The 22,542-nt window shown below is 55.3% G+C and overlaps 7 protein-coding genes across 7 annotated transcripts; 2 read left to right on the top strand and 5 right to left on the bottom strand.

The window, feature by feature from the left end:
* Nucleotides 1-3,001: 3,001 nt before the first annotated feature.
* TRAVEDRAFT_74555 (uncharacterized protein) lies at nt 3,002-3,890 on the top strand (the record flags this gene model as incomplete). The annotated part of the gene is made up of 2 exons (XM_008045081.1): nt 3,002-3,332; nt 3,390-3,890. Exons 1-2 carry the CDS (start codon nt 3,006-3,008, stop codon nt 3,888-3,890), a joined length of 828 nt encoding a protein of 275 aa, XP_008043272.1. The 5' UTR covers nt 3,002-3,005.
* Nucleotides 3,891-5,421: 1,531 nt separating this feature from the next.
* TRAVEDRAFT_23569 (uncharacterized protein) lies at nt 5,422-7,619 on the bottom strand (the record flags this gene model as incomplete). Its single annotated transcript, XM_008044404.1, has 2 exons — nt 5,422-7,488; nt 7,581-7,619. The coding sequence occupies 2 exons, from the start codon at nt 7,617-7,619 to the stop codon at nt 5,422-5,424; spliced, it is 2,106 nt and encodes a 701-aa protein (XP_008042595.1).
* A 2,476-nt stretch (nt 7,620-10,095) lies between these two features.
* Nucleotides 10,096-11,209, bottom strand: TRAVEDRAFT_31412 (uncharacterized protein). Its single transcript, XM_008044465.1, has 3 exons — nt 11,080-11,209; nt 10,483-11,020; nt 10,096-10,433 (listed from the first exon to the last, which is right to left on the bottom strand). Exons 1-3 carry the CDS (start codon nt 11,186-11,188, stop codon nt 10,187-10,189), a joined length of 894 nt encoding a protein of 297 aa, XP_008042656.1. The 5' UTR covers nt 11,189-11,209; the 3' UTR covers nt 10,096-10,186.
* Nucleotides 11,210-12,938: 1,729 nt separating this feature from the next.
* Nucleotides 12,939-14,565, top strand: TRAVEDRAFT_173759 (uncharacterized protein; the record flags this gene model as incomplete). Its single annotated transcript, XM_008045082.1, has 7 exons — nt 12,939-13,001; nt 13,059-13,339; nt 13,395-13,588; nt 13,640-13,728; nt 13,790-13,939; nt 14,071-14,397; nt 14,452-14,565. The coding sequence occupies exons 1-7, from the start codon at nt 12,945-12,947 to the stop codon at nt 14,563-14,565; spliced, it is 1,212 nt and encodes a 403-aa protein (XP_008043273.1). The 5' UTR covers nt 12,939-12,944.
* Nucleotides 14,566-15,439: 874 nt separating this feature from the next.
* TRAVEDRAFT_52240 (uncharacterized protein) lies at nt 15,440-16,141 on the bottom strand (the record flags this gene model as incomplete). The annotated part of the gene is made up of 3 exons (XM_008044666.1): nt 15,440-15,575; nt 15,637-15,827; nt 15,884-16,141. 3 exons carry the CDS (start codon nt 16,139-16,141, stop codon nt 15,440-15,442), a joined length of 585 nt encoding a protein of 194 aa, XP_008042857.1.
* Nucleotides 16,142-20,818: 4,677 nt separating this feature from the next.
* TRAVEDRAFT_78416 (uncharacterized protein) lies at nt 20,819-21,022 on the bottom strand (the record flags this gene model as incomplete). Its single annotated transcript, XM_008045083.2, has 1 exon — nt 20,819-21,022. A coding segment is annotated over one exon (204 nt), but the record flags the coding sequence as incomplete, so codon positions are not given.
* Nucleotides 21,023-21,526: 504 nt separating this feature from the next.
* TRAVEDRAFT_132888 (uncharacterized protein) lies at nt 21,527-22,273 on the bottom strand (the record flags this gene model as incomplete). Its single annotated transcript, XM_008045084.1, has 1 exon — nt 21,527-22,273. A coding segment is annotated over one exon (747 nt), but the record flags the coding sequence as incomplete, so codon positions are not given.
* Between the last annotated feature and the right edge of the window lie 269 nt (nt 22,274-22,542).

A 22,542-nucleotide genomic window follows, 5' to 3' on the forward strand; every position in this document is an offset into this window, starting at 1 on the left:
CTCCGCACTTATCAAGTGGCTCGCTCTCGTCAAATCAATACCCGTCACCTGTTGCTCTCGGATCCGCTTGGAGCCTGTGATACGACGGTATACCCTCCATCTGCTGTTCCTGGGTTTGCTCTTGACCTGCGGCTCTCTAGTGTTGTGCACCGCATACACAGCTCGCTCTGAGCCTTCCCGCCGTTTGCTGCTGTGTAGGCTGAGACTGCAAAGTGAAGTATATCGGTAGCTACAGTTCCTTTCGTCTATGTTGTGCAGTACACGACGCCGACTGACGCTGCGGGTCGTTGATGCGAACCGGTCATCAATGATATCTTCCAGCGTACAGGTACTTTCAATCATTCCTCTGCACGTGTATGCATTCAAGCTATCAGGACACCGAACTGGCGGGAGACATCCCACTGCTGGCCCAATGCTCTTCCAACGCTTTCCGCCTCTGTGATCACCGTCTCCCCGAGTCGTTTCCCCGGTTCACCGACACGCTTTCCTCGACGCGCTCTCTTTCCTCGGCGCGCTCTCTTTCCTCGACGCGCTCTCTTTGTCGTGCCCTCCAACGAGCGCGTCCGACGGCCGCCTCCGTAGCGTGTACAGCCCAACTCTCCGGAGGTCGACATCCGGCTTGAGAGGGTGACCGAGGACCACGGCGGCATGATCGATGGTCTCAGAACGGATGGTTGGAAATGGCCAGGAGAAGTCGTACTAGGCGTGTGTGACACTGTACACGTATTATTCCTACACATCTTCGCCTAGTGTGTTCTCCGAGCTCGTGCACCCTGAGTCCTGACTGCGAACCTGTGAGTCCAAATAACTGTTAGCGGCGCTAAGAGCCACCAACTACAACGGGCTCATAATTACGGTTGATCCGTAAGAATCCACTAGAAAGCGTCATGCGCGGGCTCCACCGTGCCGAGTAACCTCTTTGCGATTCACACAGGTCCAGGTAGGACCTGTAGGATTGAGCACCGAGGGCAAGCCTATCGATGTTCGTCAGCTCGAGCACACTGCGATTGCTGTCAGAGGCGAGGGCGCATACCCGCGCGCTCCGTGGTGTATTTCCGTGAGTCTTCTGGGTATATTGCACGATAATCATTATGAACACAGTGGTCTGCAGGCCGGCGTCATGGCTCTTGTCGGGCGCGTCCGCGGTCATGCCGTGATGTCATAAACACTATTTGAGTGGGGCTGCGCGCTCAGCGCTGACCTCGGGGTCGCGCTCGAAGAAGGTGGGAAGGTGACCACTAAAGAAATTTTCGGCAGGAGCTGATCTCTCGGGGTCGCATTTGCGCCGAAGGTTGCATAAGTTCTACGGATAGGGTGTCAGACTTGGGTTGAGAGCAGAGCGTAGAGCCGGGGCGAGGGTACTGACGATGAGACAGCAGCCGTTGATCATCTTATGGTACGTCTTGCGCTGGGGTGGCAGCGTGGCAGGGCGTGGTTAGTTTTTCGAGGCCCCTGCGGCCTGCGTCAGGGAGAGCATGAATTCGAAGGTGGCCTAGAGAGCGGTGGCCTTCGTACCGGCTGAGAACGTCGCGGATTTTAGATAGTCTGCGAGATGGACTATAAGCTGGAGGCACAGGAGTAGATCTGAGAGGGCGGTGTGATGGTGAGAATGCTATGTCATAAGTGTACGACGACAAGCAGTGGAGGGCATGCGACGAGAGATACCGCTGGTGAGGGGACTCGGAGGATGCCCTTGAGTCGAGTCTGCGAAGGGGATGAGAGCGGAATCAAATATTGAGAGCAGTGATTTCAAAGACCTTCAGATTTTAGTTGCCAATAGTACTCCTCGCTGTTCTTGGATAAACGCGGATGAAGTCGACGTCGGACATGGCAGTGGGAGGCTGAGACGCGCGATGGGCGCTAGTTCAAGGCAAGAAGGGTCACTGAGGCGGTTTTCCACGTTCTCTCTCTCTCTCTCTCAGCTGCGGCCACACGCCAGGTTCACCGAGTTCTTCGATGAGTACGTTCTGCTCTCTTCGCGAGTGCGTCCAGTCAAACTAGTTGGAGCCACACCTGCCACGTCCGACCGCAGCGTGCTTTTCTAAACGTGTCATCAAGTGTAAGGCAATTGAGCGGTAACCGCGGGGTCACGATGCATTGTGGAAGCTGCTCAAGCTGTCTTTCAGCAGTACGGAGGATGTGAAAGTCTGATAAGTACGTGAGGCGGCAGCCAAGCTTTGTAAGTCCCCAGAGTACACCGATATTGATACAATTGATACCGATGGCCATATAGCCTAGAAGCGTAACCACGCAGATTCTTTTACGAATACTGCATCACGAAGACACGAAGACACGAAGACGAACTCGAGACGGAGATAACATACTCATCACAGCCTACGTGCAATGGCGTTCTATGTAAGCCTCAAGCGGCTCTGAACTGAGTGCGTCACATCTGACTGCGGTGGCAAGGCTTATCAGGACGTCTCGAAGACAGCTACATAAGTACACGACGTGGGCGCTGTGTCACTTTGCTGACAGAACCGATGCGGAGCCCTAGCGTGCTCATCATAAACAAAGCCTATTCTCTTGGCTTTCTCATGGCGCTTTTCATACAACTTTCATATAGGAGCGCTCTTCATTGGCCATGGAGTATCCGTTCCGGGATCGGTTGGTTCCCGGTCACTGATCGATATGGTTTCCGGGTCGAGGACCGCGTATATCTTCCGTGGCCCAGCAGACAGTGATGCAGACCCTCTACCTATAACCAGTCGCTGTGAGTATAATTGTTTATTTCACACCACCCCACCCAACGATGCTCACCACTTTGTCGTCAGAGACATAGTCACAACGATGCGTCTCCTCAACACCGGCACACTTCGAATCGTGCACTTCCCCAATCCCGACACTCGCCCCCCATACGCTATCCTTTCTCATGTCTGGCAGGGTGACGAAGCGTCTTACCAGGAAATCCAAACCTTAAGCACGCACCCCAACCCACTCTCAGCTGCTCCAGAGAAGGTCCGTCGCTTCTGCGCCTTTACGAGGGCGGAAGGATTCGAGTGGGCATGGCTCGATGCCTGCTGTATAGACAAACGAGCAGCAGCGAGCTCTCCGAGGCGTTGAACTCTATGTTCCGCTGGTATCAGGAAGCCGTCGTGTGTTACGCTTACCTCCACGACGTCCCCGATCGGTTCGATGCGACGTCTCCGACACTCGACGACGATGACCTACAGCAAAGCTTCGTTGACAGCGCATATTTTACCCGCGGTTGGACCCTCCAGGAGCTCCTCGCGCCTCGTCTCCTGTTCTTCGTCTCGCACGACTGGACGGTGATAGGCACAAAACATTCTTGGGCTCCCGCTATCCACCGTGCAACCGGCATCGACTTAGAAGTGTTCACGCTCTTTCGGCCGCTTCACGAAGTCAGCCTCGCGCGCCGGATGTCCTAGGCCTCGCGGAGGCGGACCTCGCGACCCGAAGACCGCGCATACTCGCTCGTGGGTATCTTTGGCGTCAGCCTGGTCACCCTCTACGGCGAGGGCGCGGAGAAGGCGTTCTACAGGCTCCAGGAGCTCCTCCGCCAATGTCCCCCCGACCAGAGTTTGTTCGCGTGGTGCGCGTTGGACTTGTACGACGTGTTGTCCATCCAGACGTTTCGGCCGCGCCCCGACGACATGTTTGTGCAGGAGCCCATTGTGGACACCGCCAACTCCGGCCGCCTCCTCGCGCCTTCCCCAGGTTGCTTCGCCTGCGCTGGAGATATTGTCTCCGTTTCCCAAGCCCGATTCGCGGAGTTCTTGGGCACGCACCTCCCGCCGCACTCGATCGAGACGCACATCACTGGCTTCGGCATCCGCGTAACGCTCCCTCTTATCCTCGTCACCGACCATCCAGATACTTATGGTGTTCTTCGCCCTCCTCTCTTGCCAGCACTCCACTCTCCTAGATAGTGTCCTATGTCTCTATCTCGGCCGATCCATCTCCGAGGCTGGCACCTCACCCCTCCATCCCGTCGGAGCATTCACGCCGGCGCTGCCCCAGGACATCCGTCTTGAAGCGCTCGCAGCACTGCAGCTTCGTCGCAGCCGCGGTGGTTGCATATTCCGCCCATTCCTGCCAGACGTCTGCCGGACAAGGATCGCGACGCCTACAATCTATCTCCTTCACAACTCTCGCGCGACGAGATATGACAAACATCCTTGCAGCCGGGCCTTTGAACGCGCGGTGCGAATGTACGTCGCGGCAACGCAGCTGGAGAACACGAATCGTCGGCCACCCTTAGCGATGCTCTCAAACTGGCGAGTGTTACATCACGCACGGTCCATGTCGCTGCCGCGAAGGATGCTTACCTTCAGCTTGGTCGACACGTGCTCTTTTCTCGCGCACTCGCTCAAACGCACGTCTTTAGGACACTTGTCCGACTTCGTACGCAATATTGGACTGAGGCTCCAGTCGCGCATCCTTCCGGCCCCGTACAATGCAAGTGCCATATTTCAGCGTCCACACTCGATCGACGCGCCTCGTTCCGCATCCGGCGGCGGCCACAAGCCTCTCCAGTCGCCGTACCATTGGAGTGGCTGGGACTTGTCCTCCGAAGAGAACGCACGTCTGTCGCTTCGTCATGTCGTGACTATCGTCGTGGAGGTCGCGAACACGCTCTTCTCTCCCGCGCCACATGATAAGGACGCCGCAGACCAAGACGCCGACAGCATCTCTGTATCACCAGAACCTGCTCCGAGAGATCATCCAGGTGCAGGCTGCTCCACCGGCACAACGGCTGCTGCTGTACCTGCAGACGGACTCGGGTCGGTTTGAAGGGACTGGGGGGTGAGGCTGCCAAGATATGGGGCTGTTTCGGGTGTGAGGTACAATGCGACATGTAATATTGGATCGAAGTCGGGCTTGTGCACATCCGGGCCCGTACCATGTGTTACCAGACGAACGAGTTTCGCGCGGCGCTGCACCGGGAGGCCTGCACGAAGCTGTCGCGATAGGCTGCTTGACCTTGACTCGGACTTGAGGATGCGCGTTGGTTGGGAACATTCCTGCGCATGTGGTACCTTGTGGGTCCGCGAGATGGGATCGGGTTTTGCGCAACCGGGCCAACTCTGTACGCCGAGGCGGGTGCACGTATGCGCAGCATGTTCGCCGCCAGTCGGAGGACAGCTGTCGCTCAGCCACCTATACGTTGAAGAATCCGCAAGTGTAGTCATAAAATACATTCATCAATATACACGCGCGAAGGGTGGCAGGTACACAGTACTTTTACACAAAACATGCGCGGGGGCGTTCGCTCGTTCGTGGTATCGCATCCGAGTGGGAGTCGTATCGCCGTGATCATACAGTCGTTCGTACAGAGACAACAAAAACATATCGGAAATCTAGCATGGAAGAACATAAGCCATCCACCCAAGCTTATGCACCTCAGTCGAGTCGACCGACTCACGTTCATTGACAAGAGCAGCCAGTGCCCGCATCGTCTCACCGCCTCCGTTCTCTTTCTCTCTCTCTTCTCTCCCTCTCCTCTCGCTCCTGCTCGTCTTCCGGCGAGCTCCGCAGGCTCATCGTCAACGGCGTAACCGGCTCCAGCGGTGGCAGCTGGACCGTCCCCACGCCCGTCCCGATCCTCGTGCTCCGCACGCTATTCGACCTGCTCCTGCTCCCGCTCCCGCTCATCCCCATCGCGCTCGGCGGCGCGCCCATGAGCGCCGACACGGGCAGCGGCCGCAGCGCATTGCTGTCCTTCCTTCGCACGAGGGCAGGGCCCCCGCCTAGTCCTTGCTGTTGCTGCTGATACATATGTTGCTGATTCTGTTGATACATCTGTTGCTGGGGCGTTGGCGGGTACAGTGGCTGCTGTTGCGGCGGCATCGGCAGGGAAGAACTCGACCCGCGCCACGTCACGTTCGACGGGCCCGCATCCGGGGACCGTGCATGCACTGCTAGGGAGAGCCGCGGCGGTGTCGGGGCAAGCGCCGGCGGGGAAAGCGGGTTGGGTGGTGGGGTTGTGAAGGATGGGCCACCTCCTGCGTGGTAGCCCGTGCTCATCGTCGCCGCGCGCGGGTCATACGGCGTGGACATGCCTGGTTGCACTTGCGTGGTCCGCGCCGCGTCTGATGTCCGGAGGAATGCCCGTGGCTCGTCTGCTCCCTCCGCAGTGGACGGCCGGCGGTGTCGGATATCCGTGGTACTCATCCGCCGAAACGCCTCCGTCGGGCGCGCCATATCTGGCGACTCGGGGGACAGCAACCCCCCAGCAGAAGACGATGGCGCGACCTGCACCGAGGTCGGACGTGCTCTCGTCGACGAGGTGACGATCGATGGATACCGATGATGATGACCCGCCGAGCTGCCCGCAGTAGACTGCGATCCCGAGCGCAGGACGCTCGTTTGAAATGCCGCCGTGAGCGGGATCGCGGGGCCCGTGGACGATCGCGGGCGGTATGAGGTGCTCGTTGTAAGCGGCGCGCTCTGGCTTGGGGTGAGACTCGGCCGGCGGCGACTGCTTGACGATCGGTGGTGTGGTTGCGGCTGCGCCTGCTCGGGGGATGCGGGCGGGGACGGCAGCTGGAGGGATCTGGTTTCCGCATAGGCGTCGTCCTCGAGCACAGGCTCCATCCCTGGCTTCAGCGTACCCGTGCGGTGGCGGCTGCTTGGATGTCGTGAGAGCGCCGAGCCTCCGGCAGCGGACGCGGACGCGGTGGCGGGGGAGGGGACAGCGAGAGAGACAGGTACAGGTGCAAAGAGGTGTGGCATACCCGCTGACGCCTGGTCCGCGGGCGAGGTGGGGGTTATAGGTAGCGGGAGGGACGCACGCCGTGCGCTATAGATGCTATACTCGCGTTTGCTGGGCAGTCCCGGTGGGGTCGGGCTTCGTGGGGGCTGGGGCAATGCGCGCGCGCGGTATCCGCCGCTGGTGCTGTTGCTGATCTGGGGCCTTCCCTGCTCATCGCGCCTGAAGGCAGCTTCCCGCTCGCGGGCGGAGCGAGAGCTCGTGCTCCGGTGCGACGTCGTCGCGCGGTTTGTCGAGAGCGATTCCCGATCCCGGTCTCGCTCGGGCGCGCGCCCGTCCGCGTACTCGTCCTCGTCCGACATCGCGCGCGAGGAGCCGTCGGTGGTGCCGTCAGTGCTGCTGGTGCTCGTGCGCGGGGGGCTCTGGCTCTGGCTCTTGGAGCGGCGGGAGTGGAAGTCGCTCCAGGTGAGTGCAGAGATGGGCCGGAGGGGGTCGAGAAGTAGGGGGAGCAGCGGTTGGGCGTCCGGTCCGGCGAACACCTTTTGATGTCGGAAGGACGACCGCCGAGATGGCAGATACAGCACCCTCGCATTCGTCCGTGCATCCACTTCCGCGCCCCGTTCGACATCCCCATCGCGCACCTTTCGATACAGGCTGCGGCGCACGCTCGCGCTCGGGTTAGGGCGCGCGCGTCGCCGTACGAGGGGAACGACGATGGCGACGACGAGCGCGACGAGCGCACAGCCGCCGATGACGCCGAGGACGACCCCTAAGTTCGCTGGGGGCTGGATGGGATAGGACGGGCGATTCTGAGGCTGGAGGTGCGGCGAAGACGGGTGAATTTCGCCATGAGTGCATGATTAGCGCACGCTCCTTCTGTGACAGAGAAGGAGATCGGGGGGCTCACATCATTCGCACAGTTCTCGCACTTGGCTGGGACTGCCATGGATTCAGATGAGCGCGGAGACGCGTCCGCAGAGGTGTTCGGTGGGTCGTGAAAGTTCGTGGGGGTCGTCGTGGTACGGTTCGTGGATTTCGTGGCATCGCGAGCGGGACCGAGGTGGTGTTATTATGCGCGCGCGAGGACTGACGACAGCAGCTGGAGCGTCGGGCGAGCACCACGGCGCGTGCGAGCGATAGACCCACCAGGTCTCCACACAGCCCCCGCACGGTGACCGTCGTCACTGATATGATCGACACCCCCGGGTCACGGTCACCCACCGGGCACGCGCACAACTCTGCTCTCGCCGTGCGCGTCCACAGAGTGGAGATCATTCAGCAGAGCAGGGCAGATCAGGGCACGCTGCAGAGAAGGATCAGCTCGAAGTGCGAATCCACCGTCGTGGGAGCCTCGTGCAGCGCGGCCACCGAACCAGGCGCGTTCGCACTCTCCGACCTCCCCGGCTCAGCAGCAGCACCATGTAGATACCAGCGTGCTCTTGTCGAGCTTGGGACACACTTCCGTGCAAGCATCGCACCCGTGCTCTTGTCCATCCGGATGTCGTGATGTGCATCTCATCATGCGAGGCTGTTCATCTGGCGCTAGACATATAAACAGCCCGAAATCAGTTCCATTCGAAGCACTGTTGGGCACACACGCACCCGCACCTCGCTGCCTCGCCCATTGACCGCATCGATCTCGGGACGCTGTCTGCGCCCCCGCCGCGCCGGAGGGTTTGGACAGCTCGATAATCACCTGCGACGTGCAACTGTCGAAGACACGCATGCATCGATATCACCCGGCCGCCAGGCGGCGCTTTGGGCACTGGTTTGGCGTCTACACTCCCGTGAATGGAGGCAGTCGAAGGCGAGATGGGGAAGGCACGGTTCGTCGGGTCGAGCGCATCGAAAGGAGAAGCTGCAGCCGTGGGTCCCCTGGCGTTCGTCTTTATGATGCTCGTCTTTGTGACATTCGAGAGTTGATTGACGCAGACACGACATCTGTGAAGTGGACAAACTTCAAGGCATTCGTCCACCAGACTGGCATGACTGTGGTCTAGGTACCTAGACCGTAGGGCCGACTCCACGCGGCCCATTCTGACGGGCGGCTCCGCGCAGGATGCAGACACGTTTCAGTACCCAGCCTCGCCCGGAAGTTTCAAGAAATCTTTTCTGCGGAGTAGAACGTCAGCACGGTGGACGGATATGTGCGCCTCGCTCACCATCAGCGTGGAGGTTCGGACGCCAACGAGATTATACCCAAACGCTGGGGAGGTATTGCTCACCGGATTGAGTGAGGGAGTTCACATGTACTGCCGCTGATGTTCTGACGTTTTTCGGCCAGTGTACACGCCCGTTACCGACGCGGACAGAGCACCTTCGCCTGCCCGGTGGTGGTAGGAGCACGACAATGCTTTCCTCGGTGAAGAGTGTCTGCATTAATCATGGATGGTGAGTAAGGTCCTAAAGACCAGCCTGAGGGACGCAGAGACGTTGACCCTGGTCTGACACAGGTGGTGTCAAAACGGCAAAAGGGAGATAGTCTAACTTGCATACCCGAGCTTCGGACAATGGGAACTCGCCTTGCGTTCGTTCAACACACAAGCAGAGTACTCCGAGGAGAGAAGGCAGGCAACTTGATCGCGGAAAAGCCGGAATGGGAGGGCGCGGCCGACCGTACGGGAGAGTTCTAAAGCTTCAAACGCGTCCAGTACACGCGAAGAGCTTTAGGCTTCGAGCCGGGCCAACCATATACCAGGAGACGCGCCGGGCACGCGGCAAAAGAGCATACCCCACAATTACGAGGCATCTGCGACGGACATACGAATGGTCGGTGAGTTATATGACCTTGTTGGGTACGACGAGTACTCACCGTCGGGTTGAGTAGGTTATATGCGCCCCAACATCGAGATACGGGGTTGGAAGGGGGGACAACGACCTGACCCGTGCGCACGATCGTCCGGCGACGCGAACACGTCTTGCGTTGAATACACTTGCAATCAACACTATGCATATCCCGGTGGATGGTGCATCGCAGTGCGGGATCGGTAGGTAACATCAAAAAAGCCCAGGTTGTAGAAGATGCGATGGGGTGTATGACGATTCTCAAACATCGTGAACGCGTCTGGGACACGAGAAGAACTCCGAGTTGGTCCAAAGGCTCACTGTCATACAGGATGTTTGCTGAAAACTTCTTATGATTGGTGAGCGAAACGGTAGAGGCTGGTAAAGTGTCGAGAAACGCTTACCATCATCTTACGCAGCGTATATGCGCCGCCATACAGGCTCCAGATGCATGTGCTCCAGCTGAGACCATGGCAGGTTTAGGGTCGCCTGGCGAGTCCTCGAGGCCTCACTTAAGCAGCGCGCATATTCGACGAACAGAGCGAGTGAGTACAGAGTGAGCCGGCGGGGTCGTGGAAGAGAGGCAAGGTACGCGGGCGCTACAAACGCGTCGCGTACGCGTACCCGCGGTGTCGTCTCGGTTGAGAATGTTATACATCCGTGCACATAAGTACAATGACAAATTACGCGTCCGTCTAGATATACTATCGCTGTAATGCCAACCAGGCCTCACGACTTCTTCTCGTCGTCGTCGCCGAACCCCATATTCGACCAGATCAGCCCGCAACACATCCGGAGGAGTTTGAGCGGCTCGTCTGAACGTGCCTTCTCGTACATCCGGCGCATGAGCTCCTGCTGCACGCCTTCCTGCATGCCCTGGTGCAGGAAGGCGAGCAGCGTCCGCGTCGGGCCGAGCACCTTCTCTAGCGACGCGCCCGGGTGGAACTCCGGGATCGGCAGCAATATCGACTCATGTCTGCGTGCCATGTCAGCATCGCGCGCGCAAAGGAAAACAGTGCACTCACGAAACGTCGGGGAAGGGCGGCATGTTCCCGAGGTCGTCGATGCGGTTCGCGTCCTCGACCATGCGCTGCTCGTCGTACGCACCACCTCCGTGCGCCCACTCCTCGTTCCGCCGCGCCTTTATGTGCTCCCACTCGGCCTGCCCCTCGAGCGTGCGCCGCATCTGGTCGAAGCGCTCCTGCGCGGCCCACCGGCTGCGCGACCACCACAGGTACCAGCCCGCCTTCCAGGTGCGCTGCTCGTCGCGGTCGCCCATCACCCCGTACCCGTCCAGCGCGGGCTCCGAACCCGCGCCCCCGACGAGCGCGTGCAGCCACCCGGAGTACCGCTGTCCTTCTGGGGGGAGCGGGTAGTTCATCGATATGGACTCGGCGGAGGCACCGGGGTGCGCGTGCGCTGCGAGGACGCGCGTAACTTCGTGTAGGAACACACGGCGGACGCAGAGGGAGCGGCACCATGGGTCGTGGCCGTGGATGCGCCCGGTGATGCTTTGCGAGCAGAAGGTGAGGCAGCGCTCGTCGACTTGTTGCGAGAACGGGCCTGGGTGGTCGCAAGATGCATGAGCCGTGAGGGTGGTGGATGTTATGGTGTTTGCGCACCTTTGGGCGGTCTCAGAATCTTGAGGGACGGGAGGCGATCCCACAAGAGGTCTGAGCGGGGCGGCGGGTCGTGCGAAGTGTATGATGAGGAGCCTGCAGTGGGTTGCATAGCGTCTAGAATGAAGCTGGTAAGGAGTGTGGAGGTGGAGGTGGAGGAGGGATGGTAGTGGTCAGTGGTCAAGCGAGACTCGAATCCCATCGGCGCCGTCGCGGTGGACGCGCACCTCGCGCCACATCATTCAGTCTCCGCAAGGTTTTCTCTGCCACGCATTCCATCTCCGCTCAGAACCCTCATATATAGCGCGCGTCGCGAAAAATCTCGACCTTCATCGCTCTGCCCAAAGAACCGCTTTCGCAGCTCCCGCACAAGAAGGCCCCGCCCTTCCACCTTGCAGCTGTGGGGAAAGTCCCCGGAGATGCAGAACGTGTCCCGCGCCCGCACAGGAAAGCGGCCGTCCCCAAGCACGGCGGCAGAGCGCGGGACGGCCGGACGCTCCTGCCCCCTCGAGGGGCTCGCGTCGAAGGCCATTCTGCAGCGCGTCGGGCCAGCCGGGAACTGCAGCGCGAAGATACGAGTGCTGTGGTACGCCCAGGACTGTGCTGGCGCGCTACTGTTGCTCATAGACACAGTTATGCGGTCGCGGTGCCCTTCGGGGCGCCGCGAACACAATGGGGCTTACTCTTGGGCAGCGCGGTCATGCGTATTTTTTCCTACTCGGACGCTCGTTCGTTCATGCTGTGGTGGGGTTGGAAGGTGGGAAGGCGGGATGTGGGAAGGAGTGGTCCATCAGGTGTGTGTTTTTTCTTTCGTTTCTCTTCATGATGCAATTCTCTTTTGAATTTCTTCAGGGAGTATACCTCTCTCCACGTGAGGGAGGGCGGGCTCCAGAACTTGACACCCCTGATCTTTCATCTTCGACACGTCATTTTCGTCGACTGTTGCTGACGATGTTCATTTCCTAGGTGTATCCTCGGCTCAGCAGGCTCGTATGTAATACGACCATGTATAATCCTAGCGCTCTTCAATCTTATGCTGGTTTCTCCTCGAATTCCATGTGCCTGTCCCTTTTCTTAAGGATGTCGTCGCTCGTCCGAAGGTCACCTCCGAGCATTTGCTTTGCCCCTCAGCGTTCAGTTACGGCTTCGTCTCTTGGAGGGAACTGTGGCTTGCACGCTAGGATGGTCCAATACCACGTCCATCGTACGCCGTTTGGCCGGTTCGCCTGCTGCTTACAACATTCTGCGGGTGGTTGATTGGTGTGTTTTGACCGAGTACATTCAATTGTTAGCGGCTCCTTGGACATGATATGCTGCGAGAACGGTGCTGGCTATGACAGTTGTTAAGACATTCATTTCTTCTGCGCGTTGCCTTTGCGTGTAAGTATATGTTTGAGAATCTCAGTAGCGTGCGTACTCTGCTTGGGCCTGGTCGACATAAGCTTAAGAGATCCGTGCCTAAGCCTCCCACGCATATGGAAACCACAGCGGGGGCCTATTACAGGTCCTTGTCGATTAGTGGTTAGATCATCACGTTGTGGAGGCGCAAAGCCGTAAACCCGTGAAGACGGAGCTTCGACTGCTCCCTGGGACATTCTTTTTGCCCCTTTGTATACTGCTCTGCCGTCTGGAATCTGTCAGTATGTCGGCCTACGACACTCCCAGTCGTTCGACCACAGTTCATGTAGTACGTGCAGCAACGTAGGAGACCGCGGGTCTGTGTACTGAAGACGGCCTTGCGGCACGCCGGGCCGGCTGGCCTGCAGGCGGGCCCGATTTGTTCGCCGATCGAGTTCTCTCTCTTCCTCGCCGTCGACCCTCGCCCTCGTCCCTTCCCTCCGTCCACCTCCCTTACTGCACAGCTCAGCATGGAAAAGCAGAAAAAGGCCGCTGCGCCGTCCTCGAACTGGCTCGCGCTGCACAAGGTCTGTCCACAGTGCCCGCGGTCGTCGCTCGTCTGCTCACCTCGTCTCTCCTGACAGCAACTCCCGAAGTCGAAGGCGTCCACTTCAAACCCAAAACACTCTGCATTCGCTGCGCGGAAACGCCGCAAGCTCGACCATGCTTCACATTCCCCTGCCCCGTCCGAGTCGTCCGATACGCCCGCAGAGCCGCATGCTTTTCCTCGCGGTGCGCCTCGCTATGAGGCCCACGCCCCCGCCGCCCCCGCCGTGCACATCCAAGACGCGAAGAATGGAGAGTCCGTCACACAGCTACGGAGCATGGTCCTCGGCGAGGTCGATCATCCACCCGCGCACCAACAGTACGTCCGCTCTTTCGGCTCACCTTCATGCCGCTCCTGGCTCAAACTCGCGCAGACCGGGCAAATACCTCGCGGTCGATTGCGAGATGGTCGGCGTCGGCCTGGACGGCTCAGAGTCGGCTCTCGCGCGCGTGTCGCTCGTCAACTTTCATGGCGTCGTCCTGATGGACGAGTTCGTGCGCCCACGCGAGCGCGTCGTCGACTACCGCACGCAGTTTTCGGGTATTCGTCCCGCGGACATGGTCAATGGTGCGCCTTTTTTCGCTTTTCGTTGCGCATGCGTGTGCTGATGGTGAACAGCGAAATCGTTTGAGGAGGTGCAGAAGACGGTCGCGGATCTCCTGAAGGACCGCATTCTCGTCGGACACGCGGTGCATAACGATCTCAAGGTGCATTCAAGCCCAGCCTCCCCTACCCCCTCGCCTTCTAGCTGACATCCAGGACACGTAGGCGTTACTACTGTCGCACCCGCGCCCGCAGACGCGCGACACGCAGCTCCTGTACCACAAGCATGGGCTTGTGCGCGGCCGCCGCCCCGCGCTCCGCAACCTCGTCCAGCAGGAGCTCGGGATCGCGATTCAGGCCGGCGAGCATTCGTCTGTGCGTACTTTTTCACTCTCTTTCTACCCTCCTTTTTCGCCCGTCTGCCTTCTCTTCCGTCTTCCTCCTCTTCCTTACGTTACGAGTAAACGACGGAACAGGTGCTGACTGTATGCGGCGACACGTTATAGGTAACAGACGCACGCGCCACGATGGCGCTCTTCCGCCTGCACCGCCGCCAATGGGAGAAAGACGTCCGCCCGCTCCCCGCCTCGCGCACCTCCGCCCCTACGCGTGCGCGCTCCGAGTCCCCTGCGCGCGCGGAACCGAGCGTCTCGAAGAAGCGTGCGCGCTCCGCTGTTGATTCCGACGGTGTGGGATCCGACGGCGAGGACTCTGACGAGGTTGCGCCCCCAGCGACCTCGAAAGCAAAATCGGCCTCCAAGGGGAAGGAGAAGGCGAAAGATGGCTTCCCGGGCGGCGGGCGGCGCGGCGTGTCGTCGGGGCTGTCGACTGTTGTGAAGGTCGCGCGGCCTGCGGGCGCGGCGAAGGGCGCGAAGGTGAAGGCAAAGGCAAAAACAGGCGCGGGCGCGGGTGGGGGGAAGCCGAAGGATGAGTGGTGGAAGGAATTGGGTGGAAGGGGCGCGGGCGGGGCGAAGGGCGGGATGCGCGTCGCGGCGGGGTGAGGGATGGTATCGGTGTTGGTGCACTGGGTATGCAATATGGTTGAGGATCCCTCTTCTGGACGAGCACCCGTGCACTTTTGTAATTCCGCCAAGGTTTCTTCTCACAACACTTGTAGAGTTTGTTCCATACCAAGAGGGGCTCAGAAATTGAATACTTTACCAGTGTCCAGGTATCAACATAAGCCAATTTCCTGGACTCCCTGTTGAATTTGGTCAAAGTTCTCATCTGAGCTTGCATCAATTCACATTTATTTCACTTATTGCTTCACTACATTTTTTCAGAGCCAGATATGTAAGGAAGGCTGTCTGGCAGGATAGAGAACAACTTTGTGAGATTTGAGGTCAATAGAGTGTTTTTGAACCAATGAAAAGTGACTTTACATCACATTAGGAGTGCTTCACTTACCCAAGGTAAAACCGCCCCACTTTGCATCAGGTTGCGCCACTTTTCATTACTTCAAAATCACTCTAATGTCCCACTGCGTTTGGTCGGCTTTTCAAACACCACTGTGATGCATCATTTTTGTAACCTTATTTTGTCGGCTTGCCAGGTGCTTAACACGCGCACATCGCACACCCTCATGTGCGACCTCGTGAACATTGTGAACACCTCATGTGCACGCCCTTTGTTTACCTGTGTATCTATCTGTCCAATCAATACAACACATGTGCCTTAGGCACCTCCATTGAGTGAACTGGACACATACTAGGAAACATGATCATTGTGGCACCACCCTCTAGGCTCTAAAATACAAGAAAAATAAACTACCCCCACTTGCGGTAGCCATAGCCAATCACATTGCTCGGCCAAGAATGCACGTTTGTCTGAGGCATTGTGCAGCGTGACTCGAGCTGTTTGATGTTGTGCACCCATTCAATCGTGCTGTGTAAACGACCTTGGCATCTTGAACGAGCCAAGTGTCTGTGTGATGTGCTTGGAAGAGGAGGAGCACACAATCAAGGAAGTCAATTGTGTCCTCAGTGCTGAGAGATTCAAGGTCGGGGGTAGGCTGAGTGTCAGTGGAGCACACCCACTGAATTGCGCTGCACAGGCTACCCCAAATAGCTGACCTGACGAAGCAAGGATCCGGGTTCTCCAACTGCTCTCGGACAATCTTGATTGCTTCGTACAGAACACGCTCGACCTCATTGAACTCCATGTCTTCCGTGTCCTTGAGCTTGTACTCGCTGCTGTCTTTGGTGTGTGTGCACAGGATGCCATCACAGCCCGTGTGAGGCACTTTGTTGGGCAAGGACAGGATCTAGACAGGAGCAGAGTTAGTATGCGAACATATCCAATATTATATTCCCAACATACTGGGGATGACACTTGCCCGCTGTCCACACTGGGGATGTCCACATCCGAGTCGTTGGCACTGCTGGGGGTGACATGTTGCACGGGGTGCTGTACGATTGCTGAGCACTTGCTGCACATTTGCAGCGTCCAAGAATGGTGACACATGGCTTCTGGGGTGGGTGCAATCTTGCCATTGATGGGAATGGTGTAAAACAGGTGGATGTGGAATTGAATAGCAGTTGGCCACCATTTCGCTGGGAGAGGACCAACGGCCTGCATGTTACATCCTGTGCGACAATAACTCCAATTTCTGGGACTTCATTCCCTTCCGGGACATATCTCATTTCCGGGACTTGGTACTGTACTTCCAAACTCCCAGAACTTTAGCTGTACCTCCAGGCCATCGACTCCCAAACCCCCAAATCTCCAGTTGTATTTCATATGTCTCAGATTGCGCCATTCTCTTTTGATAGCACCATAACAATAGGTTCAGTGTCTTCTGCTCTGGAACTCCATTTCCGTACTTCCTTATTGTCTTGGCTAGACACTAAGCAGTTTATTTAATGCCTTGCTAGCCCAATCTTCTGCCCTATATACTTAAAGTGTGTTTAAATGTAATAAGGAGACTTGACCACATCTAATAGCAACCATGAAAGTTATCAGTTGTGCATACAATCTGGTAATGACCTTCAGCCACAATCACAATTTAGTCCATTAAAGTCTGTGTATTCCATGAAATGCCATGATCATATCACTATTAGATGCACATTAAGAAGACCTTTCTGGTGATATATCATTGTCCCATGGTGTGGCGCAAAATGAGCCAACAGGGGGCAAAATGAGTTGCAGCTGTCGCTAAGAACAAACAAGACCATACTTGGTGGTAGGGGAACGGAGCTGCATTCCCCTGCCACCAACTGTGGTCTTGTTTGGTTCCCAACACAAATGGTTCAATATCTTGGCCCCCAGTTGTCCATATGCCACAAAATATGTATCAACAGAGAGCTATGGATGAGCAGAGTTCATATATTTAAAAATGACCTGGATGTGACTCATGCAGCTGCCACTATACAGTGACTTACAAAACTATTTCCAGAAACAGTCACTCGGCGCCTTTTGCTGAATATCTCGGTAACGGCTACGCGTAATGCTACAATTCAAATTGCATTAGGTAGAAATATGTCTTGGCCTTCGATAGGTACTTGTTTCATAAAAGTCGGGTGTGAACCTCCAAAGATATGATATGTTCTTTACCCACATCTTCTGGAAATGGTTTTGTAACGCACATTTTGGAAAGGTACGATACATGATTCTAGTACTTGGTATAGCCCCCCTCGGCCTTCAAAACAGCTGCAACCCTGTTAGGTATAGTCTCCACCAATTTCTGACACTCCTCTGCTGAAATTGCCTCCCACTCCTTCTGAACCCTGGTCCAAAGCTCCTCCATCGATATAGGCGGGGTTTTGTAGGTGGCGAGCTTGCGTTTGAGGACACCCCAGAGATGCTCGATGGGGTTGAGGTCTGGGGACTGTGCAGGCCACTCCAGGACTTGAATCTTGTTCTCCTTGAAGCATCATTTGGCCTTTTTGCTGGTGTGCTTGGGGTTGTTGTCTTGCTGGAAAATGATGTTTTCGACGTTGTAGTACCAATGGTAGAGGGAATTACGTAGCTCGTCCTCGATGATCTCCACGTATAGGTCAGCATCAATCTTCCCAATGATCTTGCATGAGTGTCCTGTCCCATCCCATCCAAAACAGCCCCAGAACATCAAACTCCCTCCACCGTGCTTGAGTGTTCCCTCCACCAGGCAGTCACTAAGGCTGAACACAGGTTCAGGTCAAACCCTGGATAGAGCCGGGAAAACCCGGACCCGGAGCCGCAAGACCTGGATCCGTAGATCCAGGTGACCCGGACTCCGGGTCCAGTCCGGATCCAGGTTAGGGTTTCAGCCCGTGCAGGATCCATGCTGGATCCTGACCTGCATCCATACTATGAGCACTCCCTCATGTAACTTGTGTCTATGCTTCATTCTACCCTCTAACTGGAGTCCTGATACCCACTGATACTGCTGTACCTCTTCCTGTGTGACTAAAGAGCTAAACACTATCACAGCAAGACCAGGCCAGGCCCACTTGCCCACATTGATTCGGTGATACTGGAGCCATTAATGGCCGGTTCTCTATGCGAAATGGCGCGTTTTGACGCGTTTCTGAAGGGCTTTCTGGATTAATATAGTGTGTCACAATATTCTCATTTTTGCGTCCACTGCACCATTTTCTTTTCACCTCTCTTGAGCACAATGCTACAACCTACACTTCTCCTCCAAAGTCGGGCACTATCTTGCACTACCTTGCCTTACGTCTTCCCCTTCATCATGTTTGTTAAGCTGGAGTTCTCGCTCTCAAAACTGTCCGCTATTGGCGGTTTTCTGATATGAGTCAGTGCAACACATCCCCCCTTCGTATTTCGTCCATATCTCTCGCAGTTCTGCTTCCATCCCCCCTATCTCTCGCAGTTCTGCTTCAAATTGTACCGCGTTTTGAGTGTCTTACTCACGTCGTATAGAGTGTTCATTCGATGCCAAGAACGTCCGAATCCGTCCATGCGTTCAATAGATATCGCCTTGTCCCCCTCCTCCCCCTCCCCCTGTATTTTGCTGGTATCTACCTTGTTTCTTATCCGTTTCCATTCATTCTTTTTGATGTTCGATACCACTTGCATTCGCTATGTAACGATGTATTTAGCGTGGCCGAATAGCCATTTTCAATTTTCGATGTTCTGAAGGGCAGACCCACAGGTTACCTGGATCTGGATCCGCGGATCCAGGTGATCCGGGGCCCAGGTCAGGCCCGGATCCAGGTTGAGCTCAAAATCCGTGCTAAACCTGTTGGTTCGGGTCCGGATGATCCACGGATCGATCCGTGTTCAGCCTTAGCGGTCACTGAGCCCCTCCCCCTGCTTCTTCCACACCCATTTTATCCCATCCAACCCTACTCTGTTGATCTTGGTCTCATCTGACCAGACAACCCTCTTCCACCGTCCAGTATTTGTGAGCTAAAGCAAAGGCGTACCACTTTGCCCAATGTCTTTTGATAAGCTGCAGCTGTTTCTTCTTCGTCACAGCCAGCATCCCAGCCCACTTCAGTGCCCAACGGATGGTTTGGACAGAGACATGTCTCAGGAAAGTGTCCTTGAGGGTATCATAGGCCTAAGTGGCAGTATCGGCCTGGCTGGTCTCAACAAATCAGGTAGCGTGGCGGATGTCGATGGGGGAAAGGAGTGATGGATGGCCGCCCTTGGACTTGTGGACTCCAGGGCAGTTGGCAGAGCGAATCTTGCTGATCTGGTTCTTACTGACACCAGTTTTAGTGTGTATCATGGAGATGGGAAGCTTCTGGTTACAAAGCTGGATGATGGTGTTGCGAGTGGCTTCAGAGAGTGCTGGGGGCATGGTGGTGGCAGAGGTGGAGGAGTATTCCAGCAGCGCTGATGTGGCATCACCTCAGTAAACATTATATAATAAATTCCCACAGTATCATGTGACATTCACAACATGCTTGGCCAAAAACAACCCAGTTGTTCCCTGTTACAATGGTCCAGGCGTCTCGGACATGGACTTTGATCGTACCTCACCTATGCCTCACCTACGCCTCATGTTACTGATGTGGATGGACTACACATGGATAGGGTACAGCTACGGTATGGACACCATGAGGCAGCGCCTCATTGTTATGGTCCCGTAGGTAGCAGGCTTGCCTCCCCTAGTACGCACCGGTCCTGCATGGCTTCTATGAATATTAGGACCCCTGGAGAGCTGAGGGTGCTCCTCAGCTCGACCTGGTTATCTATCACCTTCATCCCTGAGCTCAAGTCTCTCTCCTGCCTGCTAGGCCCTTGCACCTGAACGTTACCACGACCCTCGAAGGTGTCGTCTTAACAGTTCCCTGCCAAAATGCACGTTACAAAACTATTTCCAGAAGATGTGGGTAAAGAACATATCATATTTTTGGAAGTTCGCACCCGACTTTTATAAAACAAGTACCTATCGAAGGCCAAGACATATTTCTACCTAATGCAATTTGAATTGTAGCATTACACGCAGCCGTTACCGAGATATTCAGCAAAAGGCGCCGAGTGACTGTTTCTGGAAATAGTTTTGTAAGTCACTGTATGTTATCTACCATTGCCAGTCACTGAAGTGATTGATGCATCAATAGGGTGCCAATTAAAGGCATAAATTGGAGTAAAAAGATGTTCAGGTCCAGATAATGTAATTTCTTCAATGCCCTGCTAGTACTATCTTCTGCCTTATATAATGAGAGTGTTCTGGAATGCTATAATGAAGCTAGGAAGATCAAGTAGTGAGCACAAACACTGAGTAATGTGCATGCAATCTGGCATGGACCTTCAGCCACAATTGGTGTTTGGTGCATTAAAGCTTGTGTATTTGATATCAAACCATGATTGTACCACCATTAGATGCACATTAGAAGGCCCTTTCCAATCATATATAAATGTCCTATGTTGTGGTGAGGAATGAGCCAACAGGGGGCAAAATGGGTTGCAGCTGTGGCTGAGAACAAACAAGACCATACTTGGCGGCAGGGGAACACTGAGCTGTGTTCCCCTGCCACCAACTGTGGTCTTGTTTGGTTCCCAACACAAATGCCTCAATATCTTGGTCCCCAGTTATCCATATGCCACAAAATACTTGGGTAAGAGGGCCGTGTCCGGCAGGTACGATTGATGAGGATGTGGATATTCATTACAAATAATTATAATCATTACAAAGTCGGAGTAAATGTGAAGTCATACTTTTATATGTTGAAGAAAACTATGTGCCAACAATGATTACTTTGATTACGTTGATTTCAAAGTCAAACATTTCATATATATCTCATTCTAATAGCAATTACAAAGGACTACATTGATTATAAATATTGAGGTAATCCTACTTTACATTCTGGTATATACAAGTACACTAACACGCCTCTTACCTGCTTTCTGAAGCAGGCTGGAGTCGAGGCTCAGTACATTACCCTCTGGCACGAGATTAGTCCCAGTCTTCATCCCATCACGGAACCACACATCACCATGCCTGTCCACAACACGGCATGTGAAGTGGAATTTTCCAAAGTAGATTAGACCACACAGCCTATACCGCTCAGGATGATCAGGCAATGTGACTTCAGTGCAAATGTCTGCCTTGATGTTGTGAATAGTCAGTGCTATGAATGCTGGAGGCTCATCATATCTGATGCATTGATGGAGTGTGCGCTCACACTGGGGACACATCTGAGACGTCTTCTGATTGAAAATGGCACCCATCCAGGCAGTCACACTCTGACCCTTGTATGACCCTCCCTTGTACAGGCTGTTCTTCCAGATCTGCTTGGATGTGTCCCACAGAATATTGCATGCACCCTCAGACTCACTGGAATAATGGCAGGACTGACAGGAATAATACTGGGACTGAGTGTCTTCAGAAGCCTTCAGCAGTTCACGCACAAGAGCATATATGTCAGTACCCACTGGGCCATTAGGATATGTGACTGGATCCTGAGCATGGAGAATATCCCTGACTGACTGCCTGGTAGTGGTTGTGTAGCTGATTATGTCATCAGAATTGCCATTGAAGTGACCAGTAAGCTTTGACAGTAATGCATTCTGCTCAGGTACCATTGCCTGCCACTGCTGTGTACACTCAGTGTAGACGGACAACAAAATAGTCAGAAGACTGTCATAAGCACAGCTGTAGTTGGCATTGTCCCACTTGAACCCAATGAAATTGACCTCAGCATGCACCTGTTCACCACGAGGTTTCTTGGCACCCACTGCATCACAGTCATCCTCTCGCTTACGCTTCACTGACTTCTTGTCCACTGTATTGCTCACAACTGACAATGCTTGTGTGCCCTTGGCTGCAACATATCCAGCTGTCTTCTTTGGCTGATCAGGTACATCTGACTTGGGCTGCTTCTTGTCTTTAGGCTTTGCCTTCTCGACCATCTGCCATGGAGCATCTGCCTGTATGTCTTCAATTGGGAATGGATCACCAATATTCCATGTTAAGGCCCTGTGCATTGTCTTTGGCATGAACTGCTCTCCCTTCCACTTTCTGAATGAATGGATGAGTTCATTGTGTGTGATGCCTGTCACTTTGGGTGAGATCTTGCCCAGGTAGCGCAGCTTGGTGATTTCATCCAGCAACTCAAGCTCTCTGAACGCCTGACGCAGACTTCCAGATATTCCTCCGGTCAGCTTTCTTGGGTCAAATGGCTGCACAATAATGGTCCCATTATATGTGGATCCTCTGGACAGGCAGGTGTAGATTGACTGGTGAGAGCGGCAATTCTGCAAATCACACACATTATGTGGCCGTGTACGTCCCTGGGATCCAAAGTCTGTCATGGCAAAGTTGGGAATGACTGACACTTGGTCACGGGAAATGGACAGGAAATTTCCATTGGGCATCTTGCACCTGATCTTGCGTGACTGGTGGCTGATGGGCACTACATTGTCTGGCAATCCATCCAATTTCACAGTGGTAGGCGCAGCAGTGAGCTTGACAAACAGTGTTTCCAGGGCTTCCTTGTCCTCGCTGATAGGTCTAGACTTCCAGCCAACAACTACACCCTCTGCTCTATTGGTCACACAGCATTCAGTTGCTTCATTGATCT

Source organism: Trametes versicolor (assembly GCF_000271585.1).
Source record: "Trametes versicolor FP-101664 SS1 unplaced genomic scaffold TRAVEscaffold_11, whole genome shotgun sequence".
NCBI classification, from domain to species: domain Eukaryota; kingdom Fungi; phylum Basidiomycota; class Agaricomycetes; order Polyporales; family Polyporaceae; genus Trametes; species Trametes versicolor.